General features: G+C 33.8%; 1 protein-coding gene across 5 annotated transcripts in view; it reads left to right on the plus strand.

The window, feature by feature from the left end:
• STIM2 (stromal interaction molecule 2) overlaps positions 1 to 10,126 on the plus strand; it is a 134,376-nt gene extending 124,250 nt beyond the window's left edge. For 4 of the 5 annotated variants that reach the window (XM_031941945.1, XM_031941948.1, XM_031941947.1 and 1 more), the window contains 2 exons: positions 3,613 to 3,868; positions 8,683 to 10,126. In XM_031941945.1, the coding sequence (XP_031797805.1) occupies positions 3,613 to 3,868; positions 8,683 to 9,160 (734 nt within the window). In that variant the 3' untranslated portion in view covers positions 9,161 to 10,126. The remainder of the gene's footprint in view (positions 1 to 3,612; positions 3,869 to 8,682) is intronic. The other variant, XM_031941950.1, reaches the window with a different exon arrangement.
• The last annotated feature ends 2,966 nt before the right edge of the window (positions 10,127 to 13,092 follow it).

Consider the following 13,092-nt stretch of genomic DNA (forward strand, 5'->3'; position numbering starts at 1 on the left):
TTTTTTATCATTGCCTAACAATCTGTTAATTCAATTTCTCTGAGGCTTTTTTCACATTATCATTTAAATACTCAGAATTCAAAAGTATAATTTGTGAAACCATCATATTATTGAATTTAAATAAATATTGAGAAGTTTAAATGATTTGTCCAGGTTCACAAAATCACTGTGTACCAGAAGTAAATCTGAGCCCGAGTGTTCTTAACATGGAGACTGGCCCTCTTAACTATTGATGTAGGCAACCTATCTAGTCCATATTATACATGAGGAAATGGGGACTTAGAAAAGTCACGTGACAGAACATGGTAGTCAGGTCTTCTGGCTCCAAGATCAATGCTTTGCTACTTATGCTTTAGCCTTAAAACAGATTTCTAATGAATCTGTAGTAATGATGACTATAAATTACATTTTTTTATGCCATGTTCAGGTTTACAAAATTTCTTTTTATTATCTTTATGACACCCAGGAGTTTCAGATATTACTGTACATAACTTTAAAAATTTTAGCTATCAAATCAGAATATTTATAGTGAGAAAATACAGGGAAGAAGTAGAAATAAAAACAAGCTTGGGATTTTAAAATAATATATTGTGTATGTAACAATGAAATTTATTTCCAAAATGTTGTTTCTATTCTCCTTATCCCTAAGGAGACACATACATACATACACACACATATAAATATATTTTGTGTGTGTGTGCTCATATGTATTGTGTGTATATTCATCCTTAAATGAGTTCATTTTTACTTTGATGCTGTATAATGATACCATGTTCAAAATTTACTTTCCTGAAAGAATTGATGGAGTCTGAATGTAGTTCTAAGTATACTTTTTAAGTTCTTTTTATTTTTCTTAATTTTTTGAGGGGGAGAGAGGAAGGGATCTGTTTTCTTTCACATATCAATATGGAAATATGTTTTGCATGAATGGCACATGAATAATCTACAGAAGCAAAGAATTTGAAACTTGAAATTAAAAAAAAACAAATGTTAAAAATTGTTTTTACATGTAATTGGGAAAATATTTTTTTAAAAAGAATGTAAAAATGTATTATCCTTTTGTTAAGAATAAATAGGGAACCAAGAAGTGCATGATGCACATCTTGTTTTTGCCATGTGATACTTAATGCTAAGTGACTGAAAAATAACCTTACTAGTAATTCTGCACTTCTAATAAGAAATAGTGAACTGCTGGGACTTGTCTGTAGGTAAAGCTATATATGACAGTTGGTTTCTTTACCTGTATAGGGGTCTTGTGAAGCTCAGATGAAATAAAGTGTGTAATGTCTTGCAAAATTTAAAGAGAGTTAGCATGCATTTTTTAAGTGCTTACTTTTTAAAAGGTAGGCACTATGCTAAGTGCTAGGGATATTAAAAACATATAAATCCCAATATTTACTGTACTGGATAATCTTTGATGTCCAAAATATATATGCTCCTAGAAAACAGGTCTTCTTGATAAATTTCTTTATGGTGAATCTTAATTTCACCTTGCTTGCTACTAGAAAGTTAGACACAAAGAATGGAAAGAGATAGACACCTTTTAAAAAAATGGGCTTAAGATATAGTGAAATTAAGGATCTCACCACTTTAGGTTATTTTAAAAAATAGAATATTTAGAAATTGCCTTCTTATGGTTATTTTTACATATGACTGCTCTTAAAACTTCTATTTTAATTATAAACAAAAGGAAAAATAATAACCTAGAAAGATTATGTATAATTGGAATCAAAATGGTGTAGACAGAAGTCATAGAACTGAGTGCTCCCCAGGAAAAACTGCCCCCAATAGATGTAGAAAACACACCAGGCCGAGGATTTATGGGAAATTCCAGAAAAAGATCAGGGGCCATTTGCCTAGACCAGTCAGCCCGGGGCTTGGGAAAGCTCGTAGACTGGGCTGGGCTCTGGCTTGGAGGAGATTGCAGACCTGCTCCAAGGCACCGCTGGGGGGAACTTAGTCACACGGGGCAGATGGAGGAGGGAAGCTTGGGCAGGGAGGCCCCCAGAGCGTGTTAGCTCACTGAGAAAGGAGGGGAAGTTCAGGCGGAAGCAGCGGAGTGTAGATCAGCCCACACGAGAGGTGTCTCCGTTCTAGCGTCAAGGGCCTCTCCCCTACTCCCCACCCCCATGGAAGAACAACCAGGACAGGAAATCCAGACCAACTTGGGACCTACATTTCATGTTGCTTAGAACAAAACCTGCAGCGCTTAGAGCAGCGGGCTAGATTCCTATTACTCTGGGAGCATTAAAAAGTGCTTGCAGTTTGGAGCCCAAGCTCTCTCTGAGATCGAGATCCTGGAATGTGTTATTGAATGAATGTTCTCAAGAAAGCAGCAGCAGGACCAGTCCAGTGTCGAGGAGGCTGGAAAAGGGAACAACAAAAAAGGTCCATTGTGAAAAAGTTATGGTGACAAACTCAGAAAAAGAGAATGAGCCCCAAACAACTACAAGCAAAGCTGCGGAGAAAAGCACAGCTTGGGCACCAGTTCATCCAGAATTCCTGCAAAAGATGAAGCAAGGCTTTTGGTTTTTCTTAATGAGCTTAAAAATGTTTGTACAAATGAAACGAGTACCTGAGCACCAAATTGAAAAAGAAATGAGAGCTGTGGAAGAAACAATTTGAAAGGGATTTAAGAGCTTGGCAAAGGAAATATAAAATCTTCCCATAAGTAGCAAAGTTCCTGAAAATTTAAATGGACCAAATGGAAACCCCAGAGTTAAAATATTTGTTATGGTCTTGGGCAAGGCACAACTTGGGGCTTCAGTTTATTCAACTCTAAGCTGAGAAGACCTGAAAGGGTATGTAACTTTATAGTGATGTTGTGGATAGAAGGTGACCTCAAATTTAAGAAGTCCTAGCTTTTTGCCCTGTTTCTGACACATGCTTTGTGACTCTGGGCAAGTCCCTTAAGCTTTTAGTGTCCTTTCTAATACAGTAAGTTAGTTGCCGAGCAGAGGCCCATCTCCATTGATCAATAGGATTTCCTCATCTGAAGTTCCCTAAATCAGCAAAAGCACAATATGGAAAAAAAAAAAAAAAAAAAAAGGACAGTAACATAGGACAAAAGGTTTCCTAATTTATAATGTTTTCAAGTTATGTGGTTTTAGTATCTGTATTTGATTGTAGTGTCTGAAAAAATATCTGTTTAAAATCAACCCCAAAATATGACTATATGATTAAAGAAAGTCCAGAACCATTAATGCTTTTGCAGTTGACAGAAGTATCCTTTAAATTATTTTAGCAATTCTGTGACATTAACAATGCTAGTCATCTTTAACTTTAACATTGACAGATCAACAATAGACAATTGGTGATGATATTGCTCAGTTTTTACAGTATACTTGTATTCATTTTATTTCTCTTGGCTTTTAAGCCAATTGCCATCAAAACAACTATTTATTTCTTAAAAACAAACAAAAACCACTTAATTTTCTTAGGAGCAAGTGATATTGGGCCAAAAGCAGAAAGCAAATGTGGTAAAGATGGTCAAACAGTTGTACCTCAGTTCTCTCCTGTGTGTGAATATGAATAAAGGCAGCTTGTGGTCGAGATTGCAGTTTGCATCTTGTGTGGGGAAGCGTTCTTTAAATATTTGATTTCCTTTTTTAGGGTCCATAGCAAAATCTGCTGTATCATTAGCCAGAAGCAGCAGTCTCTGCCGTTCCCGCCGGAGCATTGTGCCATCATCTCCACAGTGTCCACACACTCAGCTTCCTGCCCACCCCCCTCATCCTCGGCATCCTCAGCACATGCAGCCTTCTTTGCCTTCCCCTGATCCTGATATTCTTTCAGTTTCCAGTTGCCCCGCTCTTTATCGCACGGAGGAGGAGGAAGAGGCCATTTACTTCACTGCTGACAAACAGTGGTATGAGTTATGACTTACTATGTAAAACTTTGGTGGGCTTAAGCACTTGGAAATATAACATTTACAGGAGTCTTTCTCTGAGCTAGCTCTGGATTGAGAGTCTGCTGCACTTTGGCTACTTTTATCTGTGAGCTTGTCATAGTCAACCTCATCGAGGCTCAGTTTTCTTAATCACCAGGAAATTCTCACCTCATTGTGAGGATTACTTGAGAATGTATAGTAATGGTAAAGCACAATCTCATTACAAAGAGGGCTAGTGCTAATGGAAATAATAGGAAATAAGACTTCTGTGAGTCTGTTTCCTCTTCTTTAAAATGAAGTTTTAGGACCACATGGTTTCTAACTCTAATTTTTCACAAGTCAGTTACTAGCATTGTAATTACAATTGTTAGGAGCCTTTTATACTAGGAGACTGATCTAAACTATCTATATATAGTACTTATGACCATTTTTTCTCTACCTGGCCCAAAATCTTTCAAAAAAAGCAGACTGATACAGCTACAAAATTATCACATTGTAGACATTTAAGCATTTACAAAGTTGAAAGAAAATTGAGTTAAAGTGATTATTAGAATAATATTATTAGGGAATAATAAATATTTCCTTTCCTCTTTCTAATTTGACCTTTTGAGAATCCAGATTGTCCAAATTGGCAATAATTGATATGATAAATTATTTATGTACTTCTGCAGTAAAACAGGCTATATATACACAATAAGAGAAAATCCAGGAATGTGGAAAACTCAATTTAACTAGCTCAACTTACTTGAATTACTTAATCTACTTGTTTGAGTCTGTAGAGATAGAAACCTTTTGATATCTTATGGGGTTTAGTTTTATTAGGTTTTTATTTGGATACTATCTTGTGAAATATTTTTAACCTGGGTTAGAATTTCACACACAAAGCAGCCAAATGACAGAGAACAGCTGATCCACATAACAAAATATCAAGTAAATAATTAGTTATAAAATGACTATCTGAATACAGAGGGTAGTGGAGGCTCAGAAAACCACTCTCAGGGAATAATGACATGTGCCATTCAGTCATAGGTCATCTAGGCCTAGAGGAAGAAGTGTGGTAGAGCCTCTGTCTAGTTACTGTTGGTCCTGCCTTGGCTATTTATCCACATGTGCACATACTGCCCCTTGCCTTTAAATTGTGCTGTGTTTCTACCAAATGAGATCATTTAGGTGCAAGTGCTTTGAACTGAAAGTCCTGCTAAAGTAATCAATCCTATAGTTATTGATTTATGCCATGTTGTTCAAAGAAAATTACACTGAAAGAGTTTGTCTAAGAATTTTATAAGCTCGTAAAGTTATCATCTATACGGACATGAGTGTAAAGCACATGGAAATGATAAGATGAAAGCAGTAGTTCCATGCACTAGTAGACCATGGGACACACTTCGTATGTTCTAGTATACCCTCCATCAGCACAGAGTACCATACATCCATACCTTTAAAACAATTCTAACCTGAACTTTAACAAATATTATCAAATAAAATCAGCATTTCAGTAAACATTGTACAGCTTCAGAGGATTGTACATGACACTCCAAATCCGCCATATATTGCTTGCTTTTATTTTAAAACACAACTTCCTACTTTCAAAGCTCTTCTGCTTGTCTTTAAATTTTTCTGTATATTTCTGGTGTGTGTGTGTGTGGGGGGAGGAGTATAGGGGAATGTTGTCACACCCCCACAAACTCTCTCTCTTACTCTTAGGTGTCTTATAATATTTTGTCTTAGAACATGTCTTATAAGATGTCTTATAGCATCTTACTCTTAAAAAATGTCATAACAAATACACATAGTCAATTAAAACAAAATCCAATATTGGTCATGTCCAAAAAAATATTTCTCTCATTTTGCATGTTGAATCCAGCACCTTTCTACCAGGAAGATAAAATGAGTTGTTAGCATTCTGGAGTCATGTTTAGTCATTTCATTGCTCTAAGTTCCTAAGACTTTCAAAGTTGGTTTTTCTTTATAATGTTGTTATTTTTAAAATTGTTCTCCTGGTTCTGGTCACTTTACTCTGTATTCAAACTTTCCCAAGTTTATTTGTAATTGTCCCTTTTATAATATTTTATGATAGCATTCCATTTCATTCATACACCACAATTCCACAATTGGTTTATCCATTTTCCATTGATATGCACTCTCTTAATTTTCAGTTCTTTGCCATTACAAAAATGGTTAAAAAACATTACACACACACACACACACACACAGAGTTTTCATGATACATATCCTTCTTAACCAGTTTGATTCAAAAGAGAGCTATCCAGTATGATGGAGTATTTCTTCTTGGTCTTATATTATTTTGAGGTCCCTGGGATGGTAGTCAGGTTATATTTTTGATTATTCATTTTTTAAAAAATATGAATAGTCTACTTCTTTTTCCAATTGTCTTTGTCATTTTTTACACTGCATTTGTACACAACAAATTATTGGTAACAATGACTAGATATTAGTATTAAATGTATATTAAAGCTTAGTGTCTTTAGAAGATTATGTAGGATAGGAAAGAAACTGCTGTGGAGAAGGACCCTAAATCATTCTGAATATATTAGAAATGATTGCAATTTAGAGTTTTGTTACTTTAGTCATGTTCATTTTTCATATTTTAGGGATGTATAGTTATAGTTATGCTTAAGGTTTAGTGACTTATTGAAAAATCACAATTAATTACAGAGTCCAGACTAAAATTTAGTTCTTCCTACTTCTCATCCAGTGTTCAATTCATTAAATAATGCTTTGTTTTTATTTCTTCTTGGTCTGCACCTGTGCTATCATCAGTTAGGAACTTCTGGTGAGAAAACTCCCCCAACTAATACGTCGGAACAGTTGTTCTCCTATTCATTTTCTTAAAGAGTTACCTGGGAAATGGAAATGTTAAATGACTTGCACAGGATCACGAAGTCAATACATATCTGAGGCTGGATTTGAGCCCAGATTTTCCTAAACCTGAGATTGTCTCTCTCTCCTATGCCTCTGCTAAAATATTGATTTAGTAAGTCTAATTGTGAAATGAAACAAATAGGCAGCATTTCTGCTGATTAGTAGAGAATGCTACTCTGGCAGGAGGAGGACTAATCTTTCCCAGGATAAGTTATATGTGAGTTTAGTAAAAAATGCTCCTCTACTAAAAAGGAGGCTTTTCCAACTCGAATTATAGTATCAGAAATATGTGATTACTCATGTCTTCAGCTTCCTCATGCTTTCACCTACCTTGTGCTTCTTAGGGCGAGTGGTAGTGGTAAATTTGAGAGTTTCCTCCTACATGAGGTCTTCAGACCTATAACTGGACTCAGACACTCAATCAATACTGGAAAATTGTCATGGTGCTGTACTCCAAGAAATGGATGGATGGTTACAGGTGTGAGTTGTGAGAACAACAATAGTTTAGAAGGTGGTTTTGTGAAGTTTTTTTCCTTAGCATTCATCTCTATTTATATTCCATTTTTACCTTTTGTTTACTATTTGTCTTCTTGACTATCTCCCCTATTTTTTTCATTATTCCTTTCTACCATAAATACTTTTTCTTTTTCTTTACTTTTCTCAGGGATGGAAAGAAGCCATACAAAAGTCATGAAGGAGTGGGTATAGGAATATACCTAGTTATTTATGCTCCTTTAATTTGAGCATTTTAATGAATAAGAAGATTTTTTTTAATTGCCTCTTATACTTTAATTTTTGATTTTAAGTTAACTGACTGAGTGTCCTTAAAGTGGTGTGTGGTAATTCAAACATTGCCTCTTCAAAGATATGTAGGAATCAGTGGTAGGAAAATAGTAACTGAGAAATATTTTAAAATATTTTATATTTTTAAATATAAAAATAAAAGACTTCTATCTAATTTTTAAAAAATCAAGGCAATAATTCTCATTTGATCCAGACTAGGATCATGACTAGCTGCAAATGTTTTCAGATGTCATTTTGATCATGTGCTGACAGAAATTAAAAGTATAATCAGATGACTGAAAAAATCAGGGGTTAGGATAACATCTTTTCCAAATAGATGCTTGTACCTGTGGAAATACACATTTTCATTTGTTCTAATTTAGTTTAATTTAATTTAATGTAGAACATTCTAATGCAAATATCTATCTAATTTCAATAAAATGTCAGTTACTAAGGCAATTTTGGAAGGAATGTTTGCTTTTTTAAGATTTAAATAAGAGCAACCTGACCAGTTTTATTTTTTATGATTTTCCCCTTTAAATGACACAATCTTTAACATGCTCATAACCATGTACTTTGATGCATTCTAATTGATTCTACTTTTTTTGAATGAATGAAACTGAGTTTTCCACTGTAAATTTTTAACTGCCCAGTTAACCAAATAATTTAACAATGACTGGGAGAGGGAAAATGAAGAGAACAATTTTTCAAATTCTAATACTCAGTTATGCTTTGAAATACATGTTAAACAAGACAATGATTTATAGTAGATCTTGAAATAAAAAAAAATAAACCGTTTAAAGTGTTACTACATTAGATAGTCCTATTTCCAATTTATTATAAACTGTTTTCCAGATCAGAAATAAAAATATTTTAGCATTTCCTCCATTTCCTAAATAAAACATCAGATTTTTACATTTTTGCAAATAACGTAAATTTTAATGATGAAGATTATTCTTGGTTTGCTTATTGAAACTTGTGGAAGTCACTTTCAGGATCTCTCTCCCCCTCCCCTCCTTTTGAATTACATAGATTCGCTGTAATTATTTGTGAACTAAATTATGTTGTCATCTTTTCATGTCAGAATTTCATCTTTAGCTTTCTTGTTTTGATTTTGTCTCATTTAGGGAAGTACCAGATACAGCTTCAGAATGTGACTCCTTAAACTCGTCCATTGGAAGAAAACAATCTCCACCTTCAAGCCTTGAGATGTACCATACGTTGTCTCCTCGAAAAATATCGAGGGAGGAACTCTCACTGGAAGATTCATCCAGAGGAGACTCGCCAGTAACTGCTAATATTTCCAGAGGCTCTCCTGACTGTATGGGTCTGACAGAAACTAAGAGTATGATCTTCAGTCCTGCAAGCAAAGTGTACAATGGGATCCTGGAGAAATCCTGCAGCATGAACCAGCTTTCTAGTGGTCTGCCTGCTCCCAAACCTCGCCACACTTCGTGTTCTTCAGCCAACAACGAAAGCAAACCCATTCAAGAAATTCCACACGTTCCCAGGATAAGCAGCATCCCGCAGGACCTTTGTCAGAATGGGGAGAAGAGCAAAAAGCCATCCAAAATTAAAAGCCTTTTTAAGAAGAAATCCAAGTGACTTGGCTGGTAGAAATCCCTAAGTGTGGCGTCATTAAACCTTTCTTTATCTTTCACTTAATTTTTTTTTTGTTATTTTAAAATTTTAGGAATGTAATTCCATTTGGGCTTTCCAGAATGAATGCCATAGTGGAATGCCCTTAAAGGCAACTGTTTGCTTATTAAAGTGACTCTACCATCGTCAAACCAGCTGTCACTGAAAAAAAAAATCATTAAAACATTGAGACAGTTTACAGTTATTCCTGCCTATTTATTTCTGCTTTGTTATTAGTTATGTATATAAAAAAAATTTTTTTTGAAAGCCACTTTGGACTTCTGAGCTTTAATGGACTAGTAAGCCGGCATGGGCTTGCAAAAATTTCTTGTTTACCAGAGCATCTTCTTATCTTTCCACAGAGTTATTTACAATACTGGACTAAGTTACTTAAAAGAAGTAAAACTAATTGCACTACTGTTTTCCAGACTGGAAAAAAAAATCTCTGCAAGTGAAACTGTCTAGGGCTTAAAAAAAAATGAAGTTGAGGAGGCTGTTTTCACTTTTAAATCTAAATGGGTTTTTAAGTAGAACCTAGGATTTCTAACTGACTTGATTTCTGGAAATGGAAACCCACACTTTTATTATGGGAAGCTTCTTTAGATGCATTTATTACTCTAAAGTTTCAAGTCCTGCTGTAAAGATCATGGTTTTTGTTTCTGTCGTTTTTTCCCCAAGGGCTTTCACTGTGATTTTACTGCATTGCAGGCTGTATGATAAAAGATATAAATAATTTAATGAGCGGAGATTCTTGATTCTTTTTGCAAGTGACAAACCTGGAACTTGATTGAAGGACTTAAACATTCACAAACTTAAACTGGGGTGGGGGGAGAATGGGCACTTGTTTACAGACTTCGAATACCTACAAAGGATATTTGGTTTGTGAAACTTTGTACTGTGGAAAAGATAATAAATTGGAGACGTTATTGTGTGGGATTGCGTTGATTTATGTTGAGGGTGACACACCACTTACACAGTTATATATGGCTGCTTGAAAACTGTGCTAAGCTTCCTAGTTGTTTCATTGCCTTCTAAATAATAGTGGCATTTTAAAAGTTGAGCTTCCAAAAAAAATTCTTATCCTGTTTTATGATGTATATAACATACAGTGTTTAAATGTTTTAATATTAAGGCAAACATGCATTTAGCCTGCTATAATTTATTAACTTGAGATTCATTAAATTGATATTGCAGGTGTAATTTTCTGGAGGGATACCTTTAGTTGGCTTACTTTAAAAAGTTAAAAGTTAGAGCAATAAAATGTATAGAAATTGGGATTTTTTTTTTCCTTCACCTCTCAGCACTTAAAAAAAAAAATCAGAGATCTCTTCAATATTGTGTGTGCTTGGATGAAAGATGTATCCTTATTGTCTGGAGTCAGTTGTTGCATATCATGGGTGTTCCCCCCCCCCCAAAAAAAAAAAAAAAGATATTTGAGCTTTTCTGTTAAGGTTACATGAAAATGCTGATTGGTAAACAAGAATTTTCACTCCAAAGAAATGCTTTCACTTATATGAATGTTAGTAGTTGAAATCTCATGTAATTTTAAAGTTATTAATTCTGTTTAGTACTTGTTTAAGGACATGTTAAGATTTTTCTTAAGAATAGAATTTGGATAAGTGATTTCTTTTACATTTTAAGGTGCTTGTTCTACAAATTCCAGAATGAAGGTAAAAAAGGGGTTAAGTAAAACAAACAAACAAAAAAAAAAAAACATTAACTAAGATTAGGATAGACTGGCTTAAAGGGTAAAGAAAAAAAGTAAGAGTATGTTTCAGTATGGAAGAGGTACTATGAAAATAAAGAATGATGAAGGTGAGGTGAAAGTTCTAAAGAATTAAAAAGGGCTTAAAGACTAAAGTGATTCATGTACCCAAAATTCATTTGGCCTTAATAATTATTAGTCATACCTTGAAAGTCAGCCACTTACTTATGACAGAGATTGGTAATTTTCATTCAACTGGCAACTTTGGAAAATACATGGATTTTTTGGCCTTAGCAGTGAAAACTATCTACATGGTAAATAGTTAAATTAATTCTTTAATCTCAAGTCCTTTTTTTCTGTTTGTTTGTTTTTACAGGTAAGGAGTTTATTATAAGTTTTTTAATAATTTAATTTTTTGAAGCAATAAAAGTGCCATTTATTTAGAATTTAGAATGCATTTTTCAACTTGATTAAATGTAATTAATTTGAATTCCACATTTTTTGGATAAAGGCTGGGCCTGAGTTTACTGAACATGAGTCATTTATTTACTAGCATGTTAGGTAGTGTGATTACGTTCATAGGTAATTTGAGTCAAATATATATATGATATAGATATATATATCTATATCATATATATATATGTAGATAGATAGATAGATATAGATATATATCACATCAGTCCAGTGGTCTAGAATCCTGGTTGGCCAATGCATTAATTATAGTTCTTAAGTATTTCGAGGTAATTTGTTTTTGTTTTTTTTTTGTCAGTGTTCTTATGTATATTCTTGTTCTACTCACTTTTCACTCAGCATTAATTCATACAAGTCTTAACAGGTTTCACTAAAACTGTCCCTGTCATAGTCTATTATGGCATATTTATTTACTATATGGTTTAGTCATTTCCTGCTTGATAGACATTTTCATTATTTCATTTTTTTGCTACTATAAATGCTTTTTATTTTTTTGTTATTTGTGTGGGTGTCCATCTCCACATGCACATGCATGTATGTATATGTGTATATGTATATGTATATGGCTGACTATATATAAAATAGAAGTGCCTTTGTTTTATATTCAGATTACCAGGCTTCATTAATGGAAGCTCAGGATTCTGGATGTTCAGATATTAGTGATATGTTATGAAGAGTGTATTGGCTATAACAAGTTCCAAATTGAAATTCAACAATTATTAAAATTTGTAATTTCATATTTCTTCAGAGAGTTTTGCTAGATTTCCTTGGAAATCCTTGGCATTCAAATAGTATATGCAGTGGTTTCCAAATTGGATGTTAGGGTCATATTTGAAGACTCATATCTTATAAGATATTGAATCCCCAGCTCGATTTAGAAGGATTTCAGATGATAAAAATGAGAAACTGTCAGACTTTTTTTTTTTTTTTTTTTGGTTACTATCTATGTAGGTCCAAACTAAGAAGAGGTTAATCCGAAAGATCATTCCTGAGCTCAATTTGATAAGCATTTTTTTTAATTTTATTTTTTTTTGCTAAGGCAATTGGGGTTAAATGACTTGCCCAGGATCACACAGCTGGGAAGAGAAAAGCATTTTTAATGGAAACATCATTCTATGTACCAGGTTTCTAGGACAACACACACACACAAACACACACACACACACACACAATTATAATTAGTCCTACTTAAGTTACAAAAACTCCTTAAGTAGAACTTTTGTTTCCCTATGATCACAGAAAGAAGGAAATACAAAAGTATAGATGATATGTCACAGAACTGGATACAGTGAAACTCAAGAAGAATCCTTACTCCTTCAGCTTTCTGGCAGGATACTCAGTAATAATCTGGGAAAAAGGAAAATACCTGGATGGTAATTTTAAATCCTTCATTGCTTTAGCTATTTAATAGCTTACAAACCTTCAAAATATATAGCCCTTGTCCCTCTTTGTTTAGATGAATATATAATTTGCTTCATTGACATGTTACTTTTCATTTATTAAGGGGAGAAGTGATCCTTTAAAAAAATAAAAACAGATTTCAATGTTTTTCCAGGTACATACAAAGATAATTTTCAACATTCATTTTTTAATAAGATTTTGAGTTGTAAATTTTTTTCTCCTTCCATTCCTTATCTTCCTTCTGCCCAGGACAGTAAGCAATCCAACCCAAGTTACACATGTACAAATATTTTAACCATATTTCTATAAAAACTATTTGTTT

Source organism: Sarcophilus harrisii, chromosome 6 (genome assembly GCF_902635505.1).
Source record: "Sarcophilus harrisii chromosome 6, mSarHar1.11, whole genome shotgun sequence".
Classification (NCBI taxonomy): domain Eukaryota; kingdom Metazoa; phylum Chordata; class Mammalia; order Dasyuromorphia; family Dasyuridae; genus Sarcophilus; species Sarcophilus harrisii.